The sequence below is a fragment of the Solea senegalensis genome, linkage group LG15 (genome assembly GCF_019176455.1).
Source record: "Solea senegalensis isolate Sse05_10M linkage group LG15, IFAPA_SoseM_1, whole genome shotgun sequence".
NCBI lineage: Eukaryota > Metazoa > Chordata > Actinopteri > Pleuronectiformes > Soleidae > Solea > Solea senegalensis.
In genome coordinates, this window is record NC_058035.1 from 5,589,230 (window position 1) to 5,612,759 (window position 23,530).

General features: G+C 39.0%; 3 protein-coding genes across 3 annotated transcripts; 1 reads left to right on the forward strand and 2 right to left on the reverse strand.

Annotated features, from left to right (window-relative positions):
* Nucleotides 1-469: 469 nt before the first annotated feature.
* Nucleotides 470-3,904, reverse strand: zgc:110319 (uncharacterized protein LOC796111 homolog). Its single transcript, XM_044045189.1, has 8 exons — nucleotides 3,798-3,904; nucleotides 2,845-2,945; nucleotides 2,369-2,504; nucleotides 2,048-2,114; nucleotides 1,841-1,952; nucleotides 1,691-1,754; nucleotides 1,359-1,533; nucleotides 470-1,044 (listed from the first exon to the last, which is right to left on the reverse strand). The coding sequence occupies exons 1-8, from the start codon at nucleotides 3,860-3,862 to the stop codon at nucleotides 976-978; spliced, it is 789 nt and encodes a 262-aa protein (XP_043901124.1). The 5' UTR covers nucleotides 3,863-3,904; the 3' UTR covers nucleotides 470-975.
* Nucleotides 3,905-5,293: 1,389 nt separating this feature from the next.
* si:dkey-228d14.5 (uncharacterized protein LOC796266 homolog) lies at nucleotides 5,294-11,452 on the forward strand. Its single transcript, XM_044045231.1, has 7 exons — nucleotides 5,294-5,599; nucleotides 6,898-6,945; nucleotides 7,243-7,305; nucleotides 7,390-7,457; nucleotides 7,559-7,689; nucleotides 8,502-8,679; nucleotides 9,848-11,452. Exons 1-7 carry the CDS (start codon nucleotides 5,538-5,540, stop codon nucleotides 10,039-10,041), a joined length of 744 nt encoding a protein of 247 aa, XP_043901166.1. The 5' UTR covers nucleotides 5,294-5,537; the 3' UTR covers nucleotides 10,042-11,452.
* A 1,260-nt stretch (nucleotides 11,453-12,712) lies between these two features.
* On the reverse strand, nucleotides 12,713-22,577 carry eif4e1c (eukaryotic translation initiation factor 4E family member 1c). Its single transcript, XM_044046670.1, has 7 exons — nucleotides 22,507-22,577; nucleotides 19,729-19,814; nucleotides 15,591-15,686; nucleotides 15,075-15,138; nucleotides 14,793-14,906; nucleotides 14,515-14,654; nucleotides 12,713-13,859 (listed from the first exon to the last, which is right to left on the reverse strand). Exons 1-7 carry the CDS (start codon nucleotides 22,522-22,524, stop codon nucleotides 13,745-13,747), a joined length of 633 nt encoding a protein of 210 aa, XP_043902605.1. The 5' UTR covers nucleotides 22,525-22,577; the 3' UTR covers nucleotides 12,713-13,744.
* Nucleotides 22,578-23,530: the final 953 nt, after the last annotated feature.

Here is a 23,530-nt window from a genome sequence, read left to right on the forward strand (position 1 = left end):
CTCTAATAGTAAGGACCAGGATTTAAAAATGTACTCTAAAAAGAAACCAGTGATGTGATGCCATCTCTCTTGCATGCATTAGTTAAAAGCTGTGTAGCAACTTTCTGAACTGCCTGGAGACAGAAAGATCTCTGAAGTAGGCTGTTACAGTAGTCTGAATGAGAAGAAATGAAAGCAATTACTTTAAGTTTGGCCTTAAATTGATTAAGGCCAAACTTAAACACCAGAGATCTTAATTTGGCAATGTTCCTTAGCTGGAAGAAGCAGTTGTGGTCAAACCAGCCTAAAACTCCAATATCATGTTTAATCTGAGGGAGATAATGTAACAGCAAATTTAACAGTATGTAAAGGTGGTGGCTTGGTAAAGAGAATTGATATAGGGTACCATCATTAGTATAATTCCTTCACAAGGAAATGTTAGAGAATCAAACAAATCAAATAATAAAAGAAAAACAAAAAACAGCAAAGATTATCTTTCAGACAGTGATCTTTGTTTAATACAATGTCGTGTGAGTGCAGCAAAAAGCATATAAATAACAAACCGATATTTCCAGATGCTAAACTATTACAGCTTGATGAAAAACATGTATTTAATTTATGCAGTAGTTGATGCCTTCACAACATCATTACGTTCCGTTTCAACAACTTATCAAATCTTCATTGTGCCTTGAACATATCTGTCAAACACACTTCAATTTCTGGGAACATAACAGTATTTCAAAATATATAATATTTCTAAGAAATAAATACAACAAATAATTTACAGCCATCACAGAGCAGCTGTGTTCAGTTGATGAAATGACCGTATATAGGCGTACGTCATCTTTTCTGTCTAACAGGGACAGTTTGCACACAAATTACAGCTTGAACTCTTAACAATATGTATGTGCATGTAAAATAGCAGGACCAACATTTCTCTCTTCATTCTAATGTTGGCTGTATGTTAGTTCATTAAAGTGTTGTTCAGAGAAGTTGTCATTTTTGAAGTTTGCGCTCCAGCTCTGAGAAAACCTTTGCGTTGATTTCATCCACTTCATCTTCCACCTGGGGAAAACAACGATGTTAGACCATATGTTAAACGTCTATAAATATATAATCTACCATTATAAGTATTAAGTAGTAAGCTGAGCAAATCAATCAATCTTTTATTGATCTCTTGTTTTTAAAGCTGTAACATTGCACACACAGAATTAATAGATCTGATAATTCAATAATGGCATAGTTTTTTTGCATGAATATTGCACAACGTCCTGCATAATGAATCTCAATCTCACAATGAGACTGAACAGTAAAGTCTGATCTCAGAACTGAAACCAGCAAATCCTTCACAAAAAGATTATCTTGTTATCTTTAATCACCTGTTCCACTGTGTTTACTTCTGGGATATAAAACTGCATCATGTTCTGAATCCCGTTCTTCAGTGTGACTGCAGAGCTAGGACACCCTGTGCAGGAACCAACCAGCTTCAGCTTGACTGTGCCATCCTCAAAGCCTTTAAAGATGACATCGCCTCCGTCCTCCTGCACTGTAGGTCTTATGAGTGACAAGAGACCATGGCACGTTGTACAGAACCAAACAACAAAAATGGAAGTGATATGACAAAGAAGGATCTGGACTTAAATTATATCTGAAATTATTTGTACAATCAAACAATGTGCTCACATTGACTACAGATATTATGGATGTGTACCTGATTCTGGTGTCCAAAAGCTCCTTTATTATAGACACAATATCATCATCATCCTCACAGTGACCTACAATAAAGAAAATGTATAACATTATTTATACAACATTTACAGTGAGGCAGCTGTATAATGTCAGGAGGAACAAAGAAACTCACTGCTCTCATAGTGAACTGCCCCTGTTGTTATTGGTTCACCGCTCTCAAAGAACTTAGCAATGGCATCCAAAGCATTGCGCTTGATGTCTGTCCATTCCACATCTTCATCCATCTGACAGAGATCACATGGCATGTGTTTTCTCTCCACAAAGACTTCATGGCAGCACAATCACAGAAACAAGCTGTTAAAGTACATTTAATACTTACTTTAGTGACTGTGATAAAGTCCGGGCCAAAGAACACACTTTTTACACCTTCAATTTCAAACAGGACCCTGAAACATACAAAACAAGGCAATCAGAGATGGCAGACTTCACCTCATTCACGCAACAAGCCTCTGTTGGTCATATTGGCACGTGCAAGTGCCAACAAACAGACAGACAGACAAACAGACACACACACAGAGCCAAAACAATATTCCCACTCCATGAGGTGAAGTAATGATCAAGTTAATTTTGAATAAAAACATGCCATGCCAAGTATAAAGCTAGCATTCATTTTAGCTGAAAAAGTACATCAGTACACAACCTGGCTAAAGATGAACATTCAGCTGAGCTTGGAGAGGGAAAGTCAAGTGTCCCACTTCCTAGGACAGGTTTACCGGGAAGAAACTTCAAGCTTCTGGGGTTTGGGGTGTCCTGAGTCTGGATGGACAGTTGTCTAACTGAAAAATAACACAAAAAGTTCATACTAGAAGACACATGTTGCTCATCATTTACTTCTCCACCATTTTATGGATGGTAAATAACAAAACAAGGACAGCTGCAATTAATCGTTATTTCCATATCTGATTAATCTGTTGTTTATTATACAACTAAACAAAATGATATGATAATATGTCTTGTTTTATCCAAAAACTAAAATGATTTTGTTTCAATGATTTTTCCATTATATGGACAAAGACTCACAGTCTTAAGAAGCTGAAAATAATAATTAGTTTCAGCCTTAAAGTGGACCCTAAAATGACACTGAAGCACCCTGGGGATTCAGACATGTTCTCTCACTTGGTAAGAGTGTGGTCCTTGTCCCAGTCTGAGGTGGAACTTTTCTGGAGCTCTGGCTTGAGCTTTTTGAGTGATAAACTCTCCTGGTCACGTCTGGAAACCTTTCAACACAGAGCATATTACACAATAAGTTTCAACGAATTTAGGAGAATACGTGTTAACCAGTGCAAGGCATTATTTAGCAGATATATAGCAGAGATCATTAGATGCGGTATATTTCCTTTGGCACCATAGGTCTTTTTGGGCTAGGTAAACAAGTTCTATTTTTGTTTTATACCTTCATGGTAATGAATGTTCCGCAGTATTAGTTGAAATTTTACTTTATGAAGCATCTAACACAATAAAATGTTGAGACTGGTTAAGAACATTGCCTCTGACCCTAACCATGTCCTGAACCATGAATACAGACTACATTACCATCTAGTTGGAAGTACAAGGTTCCACAGTTTAATAAGGTTTGACTAAAAAAAACGCATTCAACGCCATCTTCCCCTCTTTTTATACTGTATGTATTTATGTCTGTGGTTTTTGGGTGACTGTAATGTTTCATTTCCGTAGTTTTCTTTTCTGTCCCGTATGTTTTACAGAACAAAGTTGCTACATTTCAGACATGTATTGTCGTTTCGTTATCGTTTTGAACCTTACGGTTTATAGCACAGTTAACAGTTGGCTAAGGTGAGCGACCCACATACGTGGGAGCAGACATGATTAATTACATACTATGAACATTGTGTTGATAACTAAACTATAGTAACTTAAACAGTATAGTTATATAACTTTACATTGGCGGTGTGTTGACAGACTAACCACAGACTATAGTCGAATTCGGTTGGTTAGCTAACTAGCTAGCTGTGAGTAAGGACGCCGGTGCAATTGTGCTTCACACTACGGCGATAATTGTCATTATATCACCAAACAAAAACACACAATGTCACAGATAAAGATGTTCAAACCTGTTGTAAGCCTTATTTCTTGCCCGTATCAACTGGTTGAACCCCCATCTCAAGTGAGCCGCCATTTTGTTTGTTGTGAAAATGAGCAGCTCATGTGGTCGGCGTTAGTTCTTCTTCTACTTCTTTTTCAAACAGGTGAGATAAATGACACAGGTGAGCAGTGTCGCCTCCCACTGTAGTGTTGTAAAAGTGTTGCACAATAATCACACCTGGATGGACACTGGACTTTTATCAATCCAATAGTTTCGTAAGCTTCAAGACAATATCCAGAATTATTTTCAGACAGACCCATGTCTTTGATCCCCCTTTGTTCTTGGCCTTCAGTACTGTATGCATCTTTGTTTTATCTAATCATTTTTTTCCACGGTTGTCGAACTGTGGTACATGTATCACCAGTGGTATTAGAGTCACCATCTCTCATTCCATCTTCAGGATTGTTATTCTTCCTTCCTGATACTTCCTCTGCAAGTTGCACGGCATTAACAAACATAGTCTCCATTAAAAAAGGGGCAACCCGTCTCCGTCTTTTGAGTGTAATTGGCCTCAAATCTAATTTCACTTTACCTGTGTCTGAAGTATATGTGAGGAAGAGGAGGATGACTTTGCTCGACCTATTTACACCACTGTATTTTAACGTTGATGATGATGGTGTTACTTCGAGAGGTCTTTCTTCTTTTCCTCAGGTGGTATTTGATACAAAAAGTTTGAGAACCACTAATTTATTTATTTATTTAATTATTCCTTTTAGCCTTCATTACACTTGGAAACAACCATAACAACAAGTAAGCTCAGGGTAGCAATGGTTTGACATTCAGTTCTTTTAATAACATAGTAATATTTTGGTGAAATAAAAGACACATGCACATTCTCTGTTCGACTACAGAGTGTGGTGTGTGACCTAATGAACCAGTGTCTGATCTCTCTTCTACTTTGTCTGGTACACATGTCCTCCTCGCTCATCTGATATAAGTGCAGATATTAAATCAATGCAAATAAGGACTTTGTTTGGTCAGTTCTGTTTGCTGTACTCCGACCAATCAGTGTGAGACTTAATTTGTGAGTATTCATTTGCCAACAGCCTAGGACACACTCCCTAAATCTGCCTTTTCATTTGCTTAATTTGCATCTTATTACAAGTTACTTAATATGTTGTAATTATAGTCATTGACAGAATGTGGATGTGTTAAAAGAGCAGGATAGTCGAATCTAATTTAATACAATACAATCTAATTTATGAGGTAGCATAATCAAGAAATGCAAGTAACTCCAAATCCAGAGCTACCTGTTAGACCAGCAGGTAGCTCTGGATTCTTATGCCCTGTAAGAGGAATCTGAAGCATTTGTCATTGTAACATGGATGGTGAGTCACTTTGGAGTAAAACAAACAAAATCCCATCAGTCCACAGAAGGCCAACCCCATGTTTCCCAACGTTTCTGCTGACAGAAGAAGGTGGTGCCTCAAAGGAGTGGCACAGAAAGAGCGACTGCCCCATAAAGCAACTGTACATCTGAGTGACGTAAGTCTGAAGTCTGACATACGCACAAGTCTCCCAAACCTGAACCACAAGCTTATTGTCAGTTTTGAGCTGAAAGAGCTCTTGCACTGTAGTTATGAGGCTGATTACACAAGGACTTTACACACAAACACGGACGTTTGCCTGCTGAGTGTTTGGAGAAAAAAAGCTGCCAGGACAAGTGGAAAAAGTTTTTATTATTCTTCTTCCTCACCATCAAGACGTGATGCTCTGGATCATTTTCCCCATCGTCCTCTCCCTGGTGTCATTTATTGGCACATGGACCGTGTAAGTAACCAGAATCTCACAGAATCTTTGTCATTTTCACCTATGAACATGTTCAAGAAGCTGGTTCAAGGATGTCATACTGATGAAATATCATGGCAGGATGTGTGTGTTCATACATTTAAATTATTATTTATTTAAACTTTAAAAACTCGCTGACTGCCAACATTTTAAGCCGGAGGTGAAATACAAGCTTGACAAATTTTGGTCTGCCTCAGGGTGTGCGCAACAGACAGTTGAGAAATGACAAAGCATTATATAAAAATAGGATTACTCAACTGAGATGTGCTAATCTCTAAATCAGAGATGTCTTTGAATTATTATTAATCTGTGTTAGACATCAGATATAACGTGCAGTGATTGGTTTTGCTCTCCTGTTTCTGCTTTGTCATTTACTTCCTTTTAGTTTTTCACAGCACATGTTATGTGTGACGTTCACCCATCAGCCAGGACATTCCAATTATAGTCACCTGTTTTTTATTGTTCATTGATGTGCATGCTTTTTTACACTTTATACACTGAATATGAATTCATATGGACGTTATTGCACATTCAGGTGAGTCGTCCAGTGACAAATGTACACCAAAAAATCAGGTGCTGGTCGAAAATGGACAGTAAAGTCACTGGAACCATGTGGTTAGATGAAGTCTCTTCTTCAATTGTTTGTTGCTGCCGTAAGTTTTGTAGAATCAGAAACGTATTTATTCTACATCTCACAGATTCTCACAGCCCAAGATTGTAATAGATTTTGGATTTTGACTTTTTGTTTTTTAAATTATGTTTTAGTTTTAATTTGTTTTGGTTTTTTTTGTTTTTTGTATTATGGAGCATTTGCCAGGTTACAAGATGGTCATAATAAGTATTGTGTCATTAAAAGAAACCCAACAAAAGATGCCATTTTTCCCCTTAGTGCTCACACAGGTGCTAATAATATACAACTTCTTATATCATAAAAAAGAAACCCAAAAGGTTTATGAGTGAAATACATTTACAAAGACAATAACTAAGCACTTTTTCGCTACAATTTCAGTTAGTTTTATAAACATACAATTCTGTTTCAGTTAGTTAGCTGGGTTTTTTCTTTTAACTGTAAACTTATTTCAGTTAACAAAAATGTTTTTGCAGTTTAGATTTTCATTATTTCCTTAACTAGAACGACCTTGTCACACACTGGTGGATTCAGTAGAAATGAGCTGCTAATGATTTACCTTCATTTTAATGTTGCTTCACAACATTAAATGTTGGGCAGTCAGTCCAAATGGTTTCATTAAATTTCTTTTCATTTGTTTTTACACATCCAGATACGGCCTAGCTTTGGCCAACTATCACGTGTGCGCCCTCAACGACTGGTAAGTCGTTTATCAATATCTGTGATCAGTTCCTTTTCTTCTTTAACAGCAGCTTCTGTCCACGATGATGCAATGCCCAGAGTGTCATATTCTGTCTTTCTTCTCATCGCATGTCCTTTCCTTATCTCCTGTCCTCACCTTATCCTCTTGCTCTTCTTGTTCTCCTTGTTCTTTTTCTGTGGGGTTTAACTGCAGCTAAACATCCATGACGTTGCATTAGTGCTATCTTCTTAAGTTAGAAAAGTCCCACTCAGTTGGATGTGACAGATTCTTAAAACTTCATTAACTTGCTCTCAGGGGGAGTGACATATACTGCGACGGGAATAGGTCCACTAACTGTTGCCGTGTTCCTACTATCAGGTAAAAAAAAAAATAGAGTTGACTTGATTTAATCTTTAAATATGGAACCAAATACTTAATTATCTGAACGACCTACGATTGCAGCTCCAGTGGAGTCAGTGCACCAGAGAATTCACTTTTTACGGCGACAATCAACGCTGGATCCTTTCTCTGTGAGTTTACCTGCCCAGTGTAACGTTGACTCATTCTATTCTGTATGTGTGATGTGTATGTACTAAAGCACACCTTTGACTGTGCTGCCTGTCCTCTTCAGTCCTGCTGTTTTGCTTACTCCATCATGCACATGTGATGGAGAGACACGCGTGTCATTCCATGCAGAGTAAGTTTGCCCTGGTCTTCGGTGTGGTGGCAGCCATGGGGGCATTCGCAGCCGGAAACTGCAACGTGAGTACTGCACTTGTCAGAGGTACATAGTGTACTGTGCAATGTTTACTTCTTCTTTATCATAGGAATGATAAAACAATAAGATCTTCACTTTGCACCGGGACTGACTTTGTCCCGTTGCGATTGAGATTATACAGTCGATATCTCGCATGTTTTTTTTTAGTAAGAAATGTAAATGGTGCAGTTTAAAGCTCGAGTGTGTAACTTCTGTTGATGTTCTTGTGTTGTAAGTAACAAAGTATAAATACTTTTTTGTTACTGCACTTAAGTACAAAATTCACGTGTCTGTGCTTTACTTTGTTATTTATATTTCTAGCAACTTTTACTTTTACGCCACTACGTTTCCTCTAACTATCTTTGCTACTCAACGGTCTGTATTTGTATCGAGCTTTTCTAGTCTTGATGAGCTGCTTTACACCATAGTTTTGACATTCACACGCATGCAACACTTGTCTTAAGACAAGACACTGAGCTACTATTACACAATCCACACTTTTTTAATACTTTTACTTCGAAAACTTAAGTACATTTTATATCAGAAAGGTACAGTAAATGTCATAAACTTTAACGTTCGACTTTTACTTATTATGAAAAAAATAAGTGGCAGTGGTTAGTACTGTTGCCTCACAGCAAGAAGGTGCTGGGTTCGATTCCCTTTCTGTGTGGAGATTGCATGTCTGTGTGAATTTCCTCCCACCATCAAAACACTCAGTTGCAATGATCATACTTTTGACACAAAATTCTCATAATATATGTTACATATTATTGTAGATCATTTCAACCTCTGGTTCCTCTGCCTCACTCGTCCACAGCCTGGTTACCTGCCACTCCTCCACTACCTCGGAGCCGCCATCAGCTTCATGTGCATCTGCTTCTACACCGTGCTGCTCACCTCGCTGACCGCCAAGTGCGTGCTGTCAGGATACGAAAAGTTCCTCTACCCGCTACGCATCGCCTCCACTGTGATCCAAACCATTCTCACTGTCGGCTGTATCCTTTTTTACAAACGTTGAATGGAAATGAACTTTTGGCTGAATGATTGTAAACTGAACAAGTTTATTTTGGTGTGGCTTTATTCAGCTGAGGTCAAAGGGTCACTTGAGCAGTAACGGCTGTGTAAAACTCCTCAGCTGCTCTGTGGCACCGCAGACCTTTTATGAATCCAGTCCGCTGCTCTGTTTACAAAGTAGGACTGGTCGCTGTGTATAGTTCACGTAACTGATGCAGATTTGTTTCAATGGTATTTTAACCACATCAATCTTTAACCACTGTTTACCTTCAATACTCTTTACATATGACACTGTTTCACTGCACAGTGGCTTTACTGGAGAGGTTTAGGGTGTGAGACACTATGGCACAACATGTTGATGCACGCCTGGTTTATGCTTGGAGTGGAAGGAAAATGTCTGGTGAGTGTCGAAATTCCCTGTAAAACTATTCAAAAATATCAAATTTCTGTGTGAAATTAACATAACAAAGGCATTTCAAACACATTTCAGTCTATTTTGTATAATATATATATATATGATATCATATTTTATTTACTATTCATTTTCTTTTTAACCTGGAAATATTGAGTGAGATTGTGGAAGGTAAAATGTGAGGTTACAGGGCTGCACAGTCTGGTCAGTAGTGGGCGGTCAAGTGAAGAAAAGTCCAGCTGTGTAGGTGAAAAACACATAACACAGCTATTTTACATAATTTCACAATAAAGGTGTTTGATTTGTCACACAGTGGCATATGAGTCACATTGAAAAACATATTTATGATGCAAATGAATCAAAAGTTCTTAAACTTAAGTGAGTTCCATTTAAGTAAGTAAGTACATTTTATTTACATAGCACATTTCATATATATGGAATTCTTGAGGACAAATTTAAAAAGTACATTAAAAATATAATAAAATAAATTATTTTGGTCTTATTTGAACCTGTGCTTTGCACACCTCAGAGTGTATTACAGTATTAGCTGTCACTATTTGAAATAAAAAATAAAGTTGCTTGTCATCTCAGTTTTTTTTCTCAGTGTTTCTGGTGGAACCGCAGGCTGGGAACACGATGAAGTTGGTCACGGGCCACATGTGGCCCATGGGCCGCCTGTTGAATAGGCTAGCGATAGTTGATCTTGTGTATTTATGCCTTAACGTGAAAACCTTCAGATGCCATTTTCTTTGCCCAGCACCTGGACTACTACAAACACATGTCTGCTGTGTTTGAGTGGATGCTCAGTGTCAACCTGGAGTTGTTTGAGCTCAGCTACGTCATGGAGTTTTACTTCTTCTCCTCCTTCATGATTTCAAATCTGCTGAGCACACGCGAGGAAGAGAAGCTGATCATGCTGTCGCTGTCCTGATGTGAGACTGACACAGTCCAGCCGAAGCTCACAGGACGGACTCAGTAAGACAGAAATCTGCAAAGACAGAGGCTGGACCGTGGCTCTGCTTACACAGACTATTAAACACTTTGTGTGTATTTCTCCTGAATACTGTCTGAGGTTGTATGATCTCGATTAGTGGACATTTCTCTTCTGTATATGTTTCCTTATTTATTGAAAAAATTGCATATTTCTTTTTACACAGGATGTTGTCATTTTGCCACAGAGAAATTAACCTAAGATTGAAAAGTGCTGTTCATTGGGTTGAGTGATTCAGAATTGGAGTCCATTCTTTTGGATGTCTTAAACAAAGCCTAATCCCTAACCTTTACTCTACTATAACCGGTTAAAGCTTAAACCTTAACCTTGACCTGGGGGTCTCAATCTCAAGTGACCTCAGGGGCCACTGAGCATCTGGTCAGGACAGTAGGGGGCCAGACGGATTTCAGGAGTGTCTGTGTTATATGGAACAATATATAGTTCACGATAACAATGTATTAATGATGCAAAATTAAGCTGTAACTAAAAAAACATTTAAGCGGCGATTAAGTTCAAGACCTCTGCCTTAACCTAACCACAACTCTTATAATGTAGAATTGTGGTTCTGCCTCATTAGGACCAGTTTATGGTCTCCTTGAGAAATACTGGTCCTCATACAGTCAGTGTTCATGCCAGAAAAGGTCCTTTACGAGCACACACATAAACATACCAGAAAAATGAGATTACGTCCCGTTCTCAGATCCTTTCACTTGCTTCCTCTTTCGTCAAAGAAAGCACTGAACGCTTTACGCACATGTCTGAGCTGCAGTTAAGTTATGAAGCATCCAGACCGCTCAGGTCGTCTGTCTGTCAGAACTAAACATGGAGAGGCAGCATTCAGTTTCTAGGCTCCTCACATTATGGAACTATCCAACAATGAGAAGTGGTCTAAATCACTCCTGAAGACTTTTCTTTTTTTTTTGCAAAAGCCTTCAGATCATCTTTAAACACACTGCACTGTTAGTTTTTTTTGTATCGTCTACCGAAATACCTTTGCCCGGCCTTTGAAGGGCGGAGGACGTTACAAGAAAAGCATAAAATTCCTGTAAGAGCACAGAATCCTGTTTGACTGGATGTTTTACTGAGTGACAAATTCTGTTCTGACACTTTATTCACTCTGTCTATGGAAAACAAGGAGGGGAAACTCTCCCAACAGGCTGAGATGTAGCACAATCAATAGTGGGTGTTGGTTGTTATTTTTCCATTACCACATTTATTAGGTGTGGTCTATTTATGTGCACTTTGTTCTGTGTATGTGTATGCAATAATAAATTGGTGTGGCGTTTCGGTGTAATCCACTTACTGTTAACAACGTAAAGCAGCTACTGAAATAAATGGTTTTGATACAACAGCAGGTTTTGTTTCTGTCATTTGAGATCCCGTATTTATGTTTTTGTGTCTTTGATTTTCAGCACTAAAACCAAAAATCAAATGAAAGCCTAAAGACGATACAGCTGTCAGTGAAAATAAGAAATGGTTTGCCAACACATTCACCTCATCACAGGCTGCCCACATTTTCTAGAAAGTGGCTTGTAACCGGAAGGTCACCGGTTCAAGTCCCCACCAGGTCGAAAGGGCTGGGGTACCACTGAGGTAGGTACCCAGCCCCCATTGCTCCCCGGGCGCTACTCAGTGTGGCAGCCCACTGCTCCTAATTCTAGGATGGGTCAACATGCAGAGAATAATATCCCAAAGGGGATTAATAAAGTATCTAAATTTAAAAAAATAAAATAAATTCAAGTGTTGACAGCTCGTTTCCAACGCCCTCATGTGGCAAAGTCCTACACTCACTGGCCACTTTATTAGGTACACAGGTAGACCTGATAAAGTGGCAGGAGTGGCTCCCAGTGTGGTCTTCTGCTGCTGTAGCTCATTTACTTCAAGGTTTGACGTGTGTTCAGAGATGGTTCTCTTCATAACCACTATCCTTTTAATCTCTGGCATCATGGAGACATATTTGCAGCTGGTTTTAGCTTTGAATGTTGTATTTTGCTGCTCTTCAGTTCAATTTTGATTGTGTTTTGGATATAAAACAAGATGGAGCTCAACCACATCAATGTATTAACTTCTTTTAAGCTCTTGTTTTAAGGTTTTAGCTTTGAATGTTGTATTTTGCTGCTCTTTTAACCGTGTCCTGTAAGGTGACGAGTGTTATTACGACTACTAAACTCTAAAGTAAAAAGAGAACTATTTAGTGTTTCCAACATTCCTATAATTGCTTGAATTTAAAAACTATTGTTCAACTCCACTCAGTCATGTAAAAAAAACCTACTTTCTTCTTCATCCTGATGCTTGGTTTGGACCTAATCCAGTTTCTTGACCATGTCTATATGCCTAAATGCATGAAATTGCATTTATGCATTAAATATATGCGTTCACGAATGGTAAATGGTCTGTATGTTCTAGTCTTGATCACTATTGAAAGCTGCTTTATTATACAGTTTTGCCATTCACTCACACTTTCATACAGCACATGCAGCACATTTTTCTGTCAACGTGGGGTTAAGTGTCTTGCCCAAGGACACATCGACTCGCTCTACCACTGAGCTACCGTCGCCCGGCCGAACTACCGTAGCTTGGTTGAACATTCGCAGGGAACCTAAAGACAAACTGAGGCAACGTGGTTCTGGTTTTAATGCAAAGCACTTAACCTTTACTTGAAAGAAGGTAATATACATCCTGGAATTACAGATAATAAAGATACATTATGAGCAGTCATTTCACAATGAATATCATCTTTCCTTCGCATCAACCAAGAGAGAAGTGCGACATTATCTACAGTTTTTTGTTAGGAAGAAAACAGTGAAAAGCACACCTATGTATGTCAGCATCTTTACTGTATGGTACACTGTAAAAAATGTCATCTATATGCAGTAGTCCACATGATCAACCTCAATAACAAAAAAGGAAAAGAAAGAGAGAAGAGAAAAAGGAAAAAAAAAACAATTTGAAAAAAAACACCAGATTTCATGGTTGTGTTAACTATCAACTGCAATGCATACATTATAAATAAATGTAAGGGGAAGGAAAAAATAAAGTTCAAATAGTACTACAAGCAATATTCCACAGTTCCAGCATGGCTGAAACAAAAAAAGTGACCTTTATCCAAACCATACACTTTGGATTTGTGACCACAGCTTTTTAACAAATCTTTAAAGATACTGTAGATTTTTCAAACCGGTGTGTCTGAAAGTCCAGCTCATGCTTAACACTTCTGGAAAAAATCTAGTTAAAATTGCTCTTAAAATTTGCCCTTTGACAGGATAAGTTGTCTATCATCTTCTTCTGTGAGGTGAGGAACGCGTATGTTTTGTAAGGAGGGAAGGTTACTGGTATGATTACTTTTCAGTTCTAAAAGGGAAGTGACTTGTGTTCTCTAGCTGATGCTTGTGTATAACATATTCATCCAAATCCTCTTATTTTGAAAACCTCTCCACTGTTATATCTCATGTTGTGTGTGTGTGGGGGGGGGGAGCTCCAACACTACACACCAAGAACAACTGTCTTTTCGGTAAAAGGAAAGGACACTACAGTAGTTGACAACTCAAAAAGTTATTAATGTGATGTTGCGGATTGGTAATTGTTTAAATCTACAGGAAGTTGAAAGAGGGTTGTTGTTTGTTTTTGTTTTTTGGAGAGGGTTTCAAACAGAGTACATGTTCTTGGTGGTGGATCCGCTCTTGCTGGACGTGTCATCATGCGACTGGTAGCCAATGATGGCTTTGATGGGGATGTTCAGGCGCTCTTTATAAAGTTGCCTGTGGAGACAAAGACGGAAGGTCAACTCAGTGACGGGGGGGTGAACGCTAATGTAGTGTCGCCCTCTAGTGGACATCTTTGCTTTATGCTGATATTAACAGAAGCTGTTGGGCGCGGTACGGTATGTATTTCTTTGCATTTACATTAGGAACATTATCCCTTGGGGTACCAGAGTAATGGTACGTATGGGTGGAGCTAGACCCACGCCAGACAGCTGATTGGGTGACAGAAAAGCGTCACTCCTTTGGGACTCCTGCAGTATATTCTCATACAAAGATGGACGTCTTGGTGAGACAAATGGCCACAAACCAAGCAGAAAAATAACCGAGCTGCTCCATTCTTATCTGTTGTGTCACGTTCTACATCGTATCATGATGGAAACAAGCTAAGACTGTGACTTTACTACTTACTAGGGCTGAACAATTAATCTCATTTTTATTGAAATCGGCCAATTGCAATTTTTTTTATTATTGTTTCTCACAGACCTGCACAAATATCACACAGTAATCATTTATAAATGTGTTTTTTGAATGAAAATGAGAATAATGTGAAATTACCATTCCCTCTGATATCGCAGATCACATCAGTGACGCAGTTCCCATCAGTAATCGCAACACAATATTTATTCAAAATTCATTCAGCCTGATGACTTACCCTATCGTCATGATGGCATCCCTGTTTTGGCAGTTGCTCGTCCAGATGGCTATTTTGTCACCTTTAGGTCTGACGTTGACAACAGCGCCGCACACATCTTCACTCGCCTCATCGAACGACTCACCAACTAAACACAAGAGCTGGAAAACACACTCTATATATTAATTTATACTTTCCTTTTTTCTTCTTTTAATTATGCTCTCAATCTTTGAGTTTTACGTGAAAAAAAGAACAACAGCGTTGATGTATGAAGCTCAACAAAACACAGTATTTTGTACCGTTTCCATCCAGTAGCGGTCGAGGTCGTTGTGTCTCTGTTGTTTATTGAGAGTCATCAGCCATCGACCTCCCAGCTTGTTCCTGTCATCCTCCCACATCGGCTTAATCCCATCCTAGCAAGTTTAATTGAACACGGTTAAACTACACAACATAAAATCTAACTGGTAAAATTGTTTCTTTAATCTGTTGCATCTCTATAAACTTTCAATGAGATGTTGACTCTGCTGCCACAAAATCTGTCACATTTCACATGAATAAAAAACATTTTAAGTTTAAATTACCTTAAATAAGCAATAATCGCAGCCAAAGCCAAGTTTGCTTGGTTGCTGTATGTGGTTGTATAATCTGTAAAAAGAAACAAAACAAAAACAGCAATAAACAAAAATTTCAGCTTGATCCGACATGGCTGAAATGAAAGGTACACTGGAGGGAATGATAATTTAACACCATTAATGCAGAGCAAGTGTTTAAATCTGAGAAATATGTTCTGTGTACGTTTTATGCAAAAATGTGCCACTACAAGTAAAACCTGTAGTAAGTGGCTGTAACACAATAACCACATCAAATCATACTGCAGAACAACGTACAATGAATGAGGTAGATGAACATTCACACCCGTGTAAATTTGATAAAGCTTTAAAAATGTATACAGTTGTATTGTAGATAAAATATCATGTTCAAGGCTGAAAACAATTCCTCCTTGTGATCATGTGCATTAATGAGATAATTTACACACACACACACACACACACACACACACTGTAATTACACTGCAGAATAATTAAGAGAAAACTTACGCCCAAAAGTCTTCCACTGTGTCAAATTTGGAAATGAGACGCAAGTTCTCTGTCCAGCTTTTGCTCTTGTCATTTTTGAAATACCACAGGGCCCATCTGAGATAGATGGAGAGGGGGACAGACGGGAATCAGAAACACTCAGAAGCATAGCACTGCCAAAAAACCTTAAAAACAGAATTAAAGGAATTTCTTTTCTAGACTAAAAAACCAAACAAAAAATGCATTTGCTGGGAATGATATGTATTAAAAAAATTAAACATAAGCCAGCGTTGTAATAACTTTGAAGGTTTAAATCGTTGACATTGCACCAAAGTTGACACAACTTTGAAACAAATGACATATAAGTAACAGTTTTTAATGGAAACTTCAACACAAACTACATGTTTGCTAAACACAAAATCCAAGTCATAGCACCGCTTTGAGTAACATCAGAAGATGTGGGAGGAATCCAGTGGCGATGTAGATATTTGCTGTAACAATTCATTCATAGTAGCATAGTACATAATTTAAAAATCCAATTTCATGGGTGTGAAATTGGGTGCAACCTTTATTTTATTATTAAAATAAACAAAGTAACAGTAAAACAAAGTAAAACAAACTGATTTTTCAGCTTCTTAAATATTTCCAGTTATTTATTGCAAATTTGATCCAACTCTGTAATAGAATGTGAATGAACAAACACAGCCACATTCTTCACTTGACCAAGTGGAAAAAAAAGGGTGAAACAGCCCTTTAAGTTTGGAACACAACCCTACACAGCTACACACCCAAAATAACAACAAAACACAGCAGCTGGTCACAAACATCAGTGCAAAAGAACAGAGAGCCGACCGTCAGAAGCATGACAAATACAGCCTTTGTTTATGATGGTGCTGTTATTCTTTCACCTATACCCAGGAAGGGGCTAGAAGGGGGAGGGATGAGGGTAATGAGAGGACATCACATGAACCTTGTGGCCCCTCCACCCTCACAGCAACCAACCATCAACCTGGCCCATGTGCCACACACGCAGATATTAATAAACTGAACAAAACCAAATCATGAGACAAAAATGCAGTTGTGTCATGTCGCAACTTACTCCACACGTTATTGCACAACACAGGTGGAGAGATGAGTCGGCACTACTATGGGGAATCCAGCCAAGGACAGTTTGTATACATGTTTTGAAATGTAAACAAACAGGTCAGAGAGTAAATTAAGCCAGTGATTGATCGATGATGAGCCTGTCTCCTCACGTCTCTTAAGTCTGCCAGACTAACATATCATAGAGCATCTTAAATTGTTTAAAATCCTCAACGAGCGAGCAAACACTCCCCCCCCCACGGCGTGGGCGTGGGAACAGGATTACCAAACACATGTAGCTATTATTTTAACTGTGGATTGGTATTTTGAAATAAAGCGAACACACGTGAGGAGAAGGGATCAACAGTGACTGAGAGACGCAGTCTTTGTATTAACTTCACTAAAAACTGTTACATAACTTGAAACTTGGCAGGTGATTATGTTAACTTCGCAGTCATCAGTGGATTCATCTGAACCGAACACAGTCAAAACCACATTGACAAGAATTATAGCAAATAATGTAAAGGTGATGTTGTATAGAGGTCGATGGATATTGATTTTTCTAGGGTCTATACCGATACTGAAATTTTATTTTTTCCCTCTATCTGATAAAATATAATGATGACAAATACTAAAAATGCTTCATATCAATAAACAATTATTGAATTACGGCAGTGCAGCTATATAAAAATAATGCATAAACTAAATATTAACTATTATTAACAAAAAGACAATATTTATGTTTCTGAGAACAAAAATGTGTAATTTGTAATGAGATTAATACATATTACGGGCCTATGCTGGCCTAAAAAATTGCAAACATCGTACTGATTAATCGGCCCACCCGATGAATCCGTCTACCTTTAGTGATGTTATGAAATACATGTACTAGATTCAGACATAATCTAACTACCTTGAGGAAACATTATGGCTTCACTGATAATGGTGCCAGAAACTGACGAAAATACATTTTTTGGTTTGGTGATGTTGTAACCAAATAGGCTCAATGTTTACAAAACAGCCAGTGAGACAGTTAGAGGTGGATGTGTTTGTGCATGAACACAGCAACTTATTTACATATTTTTGGCAAATTTGACAACCACGCTCATGCCTGAACCTGCTTTATGGCTGCTTGTTTGGGTTCTTTGGCTGAACTTCACCTGTTACGGACAAACAAAGTCTTGGTAATCTTTACGCCAAACTCACACTACATTTATCTGACTAACTCAGTCACTTATTAACGAAAGGCCCATTCATGCTGACTGCTGGAGCAGGGATATGAGACAACAACACTAGTTTAACTTCAAATATATACGGTTTTAAAGGGGACATATTACGCAAAAACACTCAATGTTGAATTCCCTGCGCTTATGACGGCAGCATGCGCATTTCACCGCGAATGTTACCGCCCCACCAGTAAGTTTACTTCGAGAGCTCCACCTTAGCTCCACCTTGTCCCTGCGAGAGTGCAGGCGAGGGAGGAAGAGCGGTATTATGTCAACGCGGAGGGACAAGTGTGCTGTTGGTGGCTGCACAGTGGAGCACAGTGTTTTACAGAGGATTTTATATATGAAGCTAATGTGCCGGATAGTCAGCAAACGTGTGTTCGCACCACTTCACATCAGACTGCGGCCAGCAGTCGCTGTATTTAGTCAGGGGACGTATTTCACCGACGTACAAACACACACATTGTTAAGAAAAGGTCACACAGAGCTCATAACTGACCATTCTGACACGTCCTAATTAAAAATATTTGTTCAGTACATCCTCCATGACCGGAGCACAGACTCAGTCTGATACAGTCACATACATCAGAGTTTATGCAGCTCGCCGCTGGCGATCAGCGGTGCTGCACTCTCTGTGCAGCGGTGCTGCACTCTCTGTGCAGCGGTGCTGCACTCACTGTGTCACCGCTGATCGCCAGCAGCGCGCGGCGAGAAGCGAGCTGCCTAAACTGTCGCTGTATGTGTGCCGTCACAGGAACAGACCACCGACACATGGATACTTAGGGACAGCACCGCTGATCGCCAGCGGCGAGCTGCATAAACTGCCCGGAGCACTGGAGCTGGTCAGCGGTGGCGAGGTCTCCGGTCTGATACAGTAACATACGGCGGCAGTTTAGGCAGCTCGCCGCGCACCGCTGGCGATCAGTGGTGCTGTACCTAAGTGTTTTTAACTGATTTACAGTTCGGCACTGTTCAGCTCGATCCTTATGTAGGACGTCTCTTCCTGTGACGGCACTCTCGCTGTTTTCTGAGCATGCTGCCATGTTGATATTGTCAGAGAACTAGTGGAGGGAGGGGGAGACGAATAGAGCTGTAAAGCGCTGTAAAGAGGACAAATCAGAAACCCCCTGGAAGAAGTGGGTGTGTGTTTGCCTGTGTCTCATTTGCATATAAAGGTACCATGCACGAAAACCGAGCGTTCTGAAAGGGGCAAGGGGCGGGTTTAGCAGGGTTATTGAACTGCTATGATGCTTCATCTTTATGGTATTTTGACCAAAGCATGTCACTGACATGTTCATTAGGACACCAGGGAACTATTTTAATGGGGGAAATAGGGTATAATATGTCCCCTTTAAATCAAATTTATAATGAATCTCCCATTCAACAGAAAAGTGAAGCTGTGCTGGGCTAAATATGAAGAATGATCTACAAAGTGACTTATTAAGTGAACTATTAGGCAATTCCCAGACTGAATGCTCCTGAGGCCTATCTTAGGTTTCTGATTTAAGCTTAAAAAAAGAAAGATCCTTAAAAACCGATGACTACAACATTCAAGTGGCGCAAAATTAGAAAATGACCCCGATTCAATGAGGAAGTGAAGCCTTTCCCTTAAACGGAGATGAAATGTGTCACTGAACTAAGAGGAATAATTTCTATCTCTCTTAATTTACCAATGGTTAAATAAATGTTAACATACACTGTCTATCTATCCATCCAGAATTTACCAAAACTGGATTCCTCAGATACTTGCGTCAGTTGTTGAATATAAGAATAATACAAAGTTGATGGCAACCAACAACATTTCAGTTGTAACATCCTGTCAAACACAGCAGCTGTTTTTCTATTCTCACCTGTTTTGCAAGGGGTGTTTAACATACTGCTCGGGATTTGCAACGACCTGGCTGTCAGTCGGTTGATCTTCAGTTTCAGGTGCTTTCTGTAGAGAGACACATGCACATACACATTTAATACAGCACAATCATGGAGAATAACACAGGCTTTCAGTAGAGGTGGGATGAGCATAAATATTTTACTTATCTCCTGACATGACACGAGATGAAGAATTTTGGTTACAGCTGTAGAGTGGGAACTAATTATTGTCAAAAGCCCTATTAACTCTAATCATTTCTTCCAAGAAAATTTTATAGATATATATATATATAAATATATAGATACAATAAAATATTCAACTACCTCCACCAAGGAGGTTCTGTTGTTGGCCATGTTTGTCTGTGAGCAGCATAGTTCAAAAAGTAAAGGACAGATTTAATTTTTTTGGGGATGTAGGTTATGGTCCAAGGACAGAATTATTAGAATATGGTGATAACACAGATCTGTTTCTCAGGATTTGTAAGAAAACAAGCGCTGTGAGACGGGGAGTGTTCTGACAATGAAAACTGCGGAAGGAGAAACGGAGGTTTGTGCACTCCGAGTCATTTCATTAGTTTTTACCATGTTTGTGGTTAAGGCCTGGTCAATACGGCCTAAAAAAAACTTCAGATTTTACATTGGGGGGTTTTCCCCCTCTTAAAAAACACATTGTACACATTATGAAGAAATTATGCAAAAAAAGTTTGTATTTACGCTAACTATAAAAATGTTCAACCTTGGGGTTGACCATATGTTTCTGCCTGCAAGCAGCCTAACTCGAGCACAGATTTGGATTTTCTAGAGATGTAGGCATGGTGGTAACCCAAATACAGATTATGACTCATCATTTGAGTGTACTAAAATTGGGAAAATGCTCTCCAAGACACATCAAATGTTTATTTTTAAACAATTACGACACATTACAATGAAACAGCAAATACACATTTTTACTGTGGTTTATACTGTAGACCAGGGGTGTCAAACTCAAATGACCTGGGGGCCAATGAGCATCTAGTCTGGTCAAGCGGGGCCGAAAAAAGTGGAAAAAACAACTATTTAGTCTGTGAGCAGCTTGGGACTAAAAAGTTAAGGATGGATTTTGGAGAAATTGTTTGGGGCTGTAGGTTATGACCTAAGGAGTGGGTGGTGGAGGTGTGTGCTCTTTGAGTGTTATCTCTAGTTCTCATTAGCTTTGGTTGATAGTTAAAATCTTTAATCATTTATAACATTTTTCAAGAGAGAGAGAGAGAAAGGCAATTTGAATTTAGTTGAACCAGGAGGTTTCTGCAGTTCTAATAATATATTACTAATATCTTTTATTTTTTTATTGCAGACCATTTGTGACAGCTCTATTCATAACACACTGCAGCTCAAAGTAGGTCTTGTGTTTAGCTTAACGTCATCACTAAAAGTGACCTGTATAACTGTTCCAGTTAGATAAAATTAACTTGACATGATTACATTAGAGTAACTTAGGTCACCTACAGTTAAATACCACGACATTGTCGAAACACATGACCTATATTTTCCACAGGAGTGACCTGCTCTACGACGAGAACAATTCCTACAATTAAAGGCAACAGGGAGGAGAACAATAAACACACAGGCTCATTAAAATCTAAGCTACCCTGATATTCATGTAAGTATGTAGTTGTCAAAAAGTGGTATGTGTACCACCAGTGGTATGCAAACTTCCTCGGGTGGCACTTTCAGGAAGATCAGAAATACTGTTCTATAGTATATACTAGTTACAAGAAATCTTTCCTGCCTCAAGCCATCACAGTATGACTGTGTTAGACTAATATCAGTATTGGTAGACAGTCAAGTTTGTGATATCGATATTGCACACAAAAAAAGTGGTACCATCCCACCCCTAAAGAACAATAGTTGTAGGCAATAGCAGCCTATTTAGCCTACTGTCATTAGTCATATTGGCGGATTTTGGTGCGTTTGCCGATATCGGATAATACATTATAAAGCCAATATCTGCCGATATCGATAATATTGTGCATCCCTACAATCTATCCATCCATCTATCTATACCAGGATATGTGATAGGAGTGTAGCTGAGGGATCTCATGAATACGTAAAAATTGAACATATAACATAATTATAACACATTCAATAATAATAATGGAGTTGCAAGCAAATTATCTTATTGGGACTAAATATGCCTACTGTGAAAAGTCCGTGGCTGACTTTGCTCGGCCTATTTACACCTCTGTGTTTTAACGTTTTGTGATAACGGTGTTACTTGGAGAGCTCAGTATTTGCTCAGGTGGTTCTTATATATAAAATCTTATGTAAGTGAACGTTGGCTAGCGTTAGTTTTAACAGATGTGCTATGCTAGCGACCAGCTAAACACACACGTGTCCAATCTGTCAAAAATGCCACAGGCATCGTCAATGTGTGAGTATTTAAATTAGCTAAAGACTCATTAAAACAACACGAAGACACAGAGTCGTGTAGGTGTGGGGAAAAAGACGCCAATGAGTGGAGTTTGAATGAACGACGTACAGCCACTGTGTCCCTCCCTGCCAACAAAGTCTCATGCATCACATTGCTGTGCATGCTAACGCTAGCTTTGATCCACGCCAATCCACGCGTCTGTCACTCGAAACTCGAACACTTCGCAAAAAAAGGCGGCTGTCGTGTCAAAGAAGTGTGGCGGCGTGATAGTGCCGCCACATACGCGGACGACGTGGCTGATATTTACGTGCAACTGAGTGGATTCTTTCACCCCCTAGCTTTATCTTACCGGCTCCGATGTCGCCATCTTGACAGTAGAAATGTTCTGCTCGTTCAGCGCTGCGGCGTCACTCCCAGACTACTCACACTCCTACGGAAGCCGCCGCAGTCCACATTTGTTAAGGGCGAACCAAGGAGGGCAACAAACACCGTATGTGCACATTCTGAGCAGTTTATTTCACAGTTTGTGTTTTGTGTTTCTCACCAGTGTCTGCTTAGATTGAAGATCAAAGCAGCATTTATTACATTCATTAAATGTTTTGCTCTTCTTATTAGTGGCTGAAGATCAAAGCAGAGGTGCTTGCACCCCAATGAGAAGGGAACATGTCATACCATTTAGGAGAGGTTGTGGGTTTGATGCCTGGCTCTGTTAGCCCACATGCTGTATGGCAAGTGGTTTTAACATTTCATTGGATGACAGAATATACAGTATTGATATCTGCACCATCATAGCAGAGCCAGGAATTGAACCCACAGCCTTCCAGTTGAAAGACAACATGCCCTACCACTGAGCTACCATGACTCAATCCTTACACTTTGCTTTTTTAATACTTTTACTTCTAAAATGTAAGTCCATTTCATATCAGAAAATTACTTTTCATACTTAAGTACAGTAAATGTCATATACTTTTAAGACATTTATGCTATAAAAAGTCCAGGGACATCTCTGATGGTTGACGCATCAAACTCAGCTTTGACCAGTGCATATTAACTATTCTTCTTTGACTACAAAGCGCAGAAATATTTATCAGGACAGCTGAAAAACTGTTTATTTAAAGAAAATAGTGGCTGATTCAATGAGTCTAAACTGACTGAATATTATCCATATCAGTCTGGAGCTGCTTGAGACTTGTGAAATTATAAATAAATGTTTTCTTCTAGATTTGGATAAACTGGTGCCCTCTTGTCTCTGTTAAGCTTAAATGAGTCAGATGCAAATTATTTTCTAACATCCTCAATGTTACGAAAAAACACACATCATATTATTAGTTTTGGTGGGAAATTGTACACAATCAAGAAGTGATTCATCTCTC

What these genes read in the sequence shown, in the direction of transcription:
- zgc:110319 (XM_044045189.1), bottom strand. Translation starts at nt 3,862, where the DNA reads ATGGCGGCTCACTTGAGATGGGGGTTCAACCAGTTGATACGGGCAAGA. An exon ending in AGAAATAAGGCTTACAACAG is followed by an intron (nt 2,946 to 3,797) that starts GTTTGAACATCT and finishes CTGTGTTGAAAG; the next exon opens with GTTTCCAGACGTGACCAGGA. An exon ending in ACTTTATCACAGTCACTAAA is followed by an intron (nt 1,953 to 2,047) that starts GTAAGTATTAAA and finishes GATCTCTGTCAG; the next exon opens with ATGGATGAAGATGTGGAATG.
- si:dkey-228d14.5 (XM_044045231.1), top strand. Translation starts at nt 5,538, where the DNA reads ATGCTCTGGATCATTTTCCCCATCGTCCTCTCCCTGGTGTCATTTATT. An exon ending in GTGTGCGCCCTCAACGACTG is followed by an intron (nt 6,946 to 7,242) that starts GTAAGTCGTTTA and finishes ACTTGCTCTCAG; the next exon opens with GGGGAGTGACATATACTGCG. An exon ending in TCGCAGCCGGAAACTGCAAC is followed by an intron (nt 7,690 to 8,501) that starts GTGAGTACTGCA and finishes ACTCGTCCACAG; the next exon opens with CCTGGTTACCTGCCACTCCT.
- eif4e1c (XM_044046670.1), bottom strand. An exon ending in AAACACCCCTTGCAAAACAG is followed by an intron (nt 15,687 to 19,728) that starts GTGAGAATAGAA and finishes CATCTATCTCAG; the next exon opens with ATGGGCCCTGTGGTATTTCA. An exon ending in ACCGCTACTGGATGGAAACG is followed by an intron (nt 14,655 to 14,792) that starts GTACAAAATACT and finishes TGTGTTTTCCAG; the next exon opens with CTCTTGTGTTTAGTTGGTGA.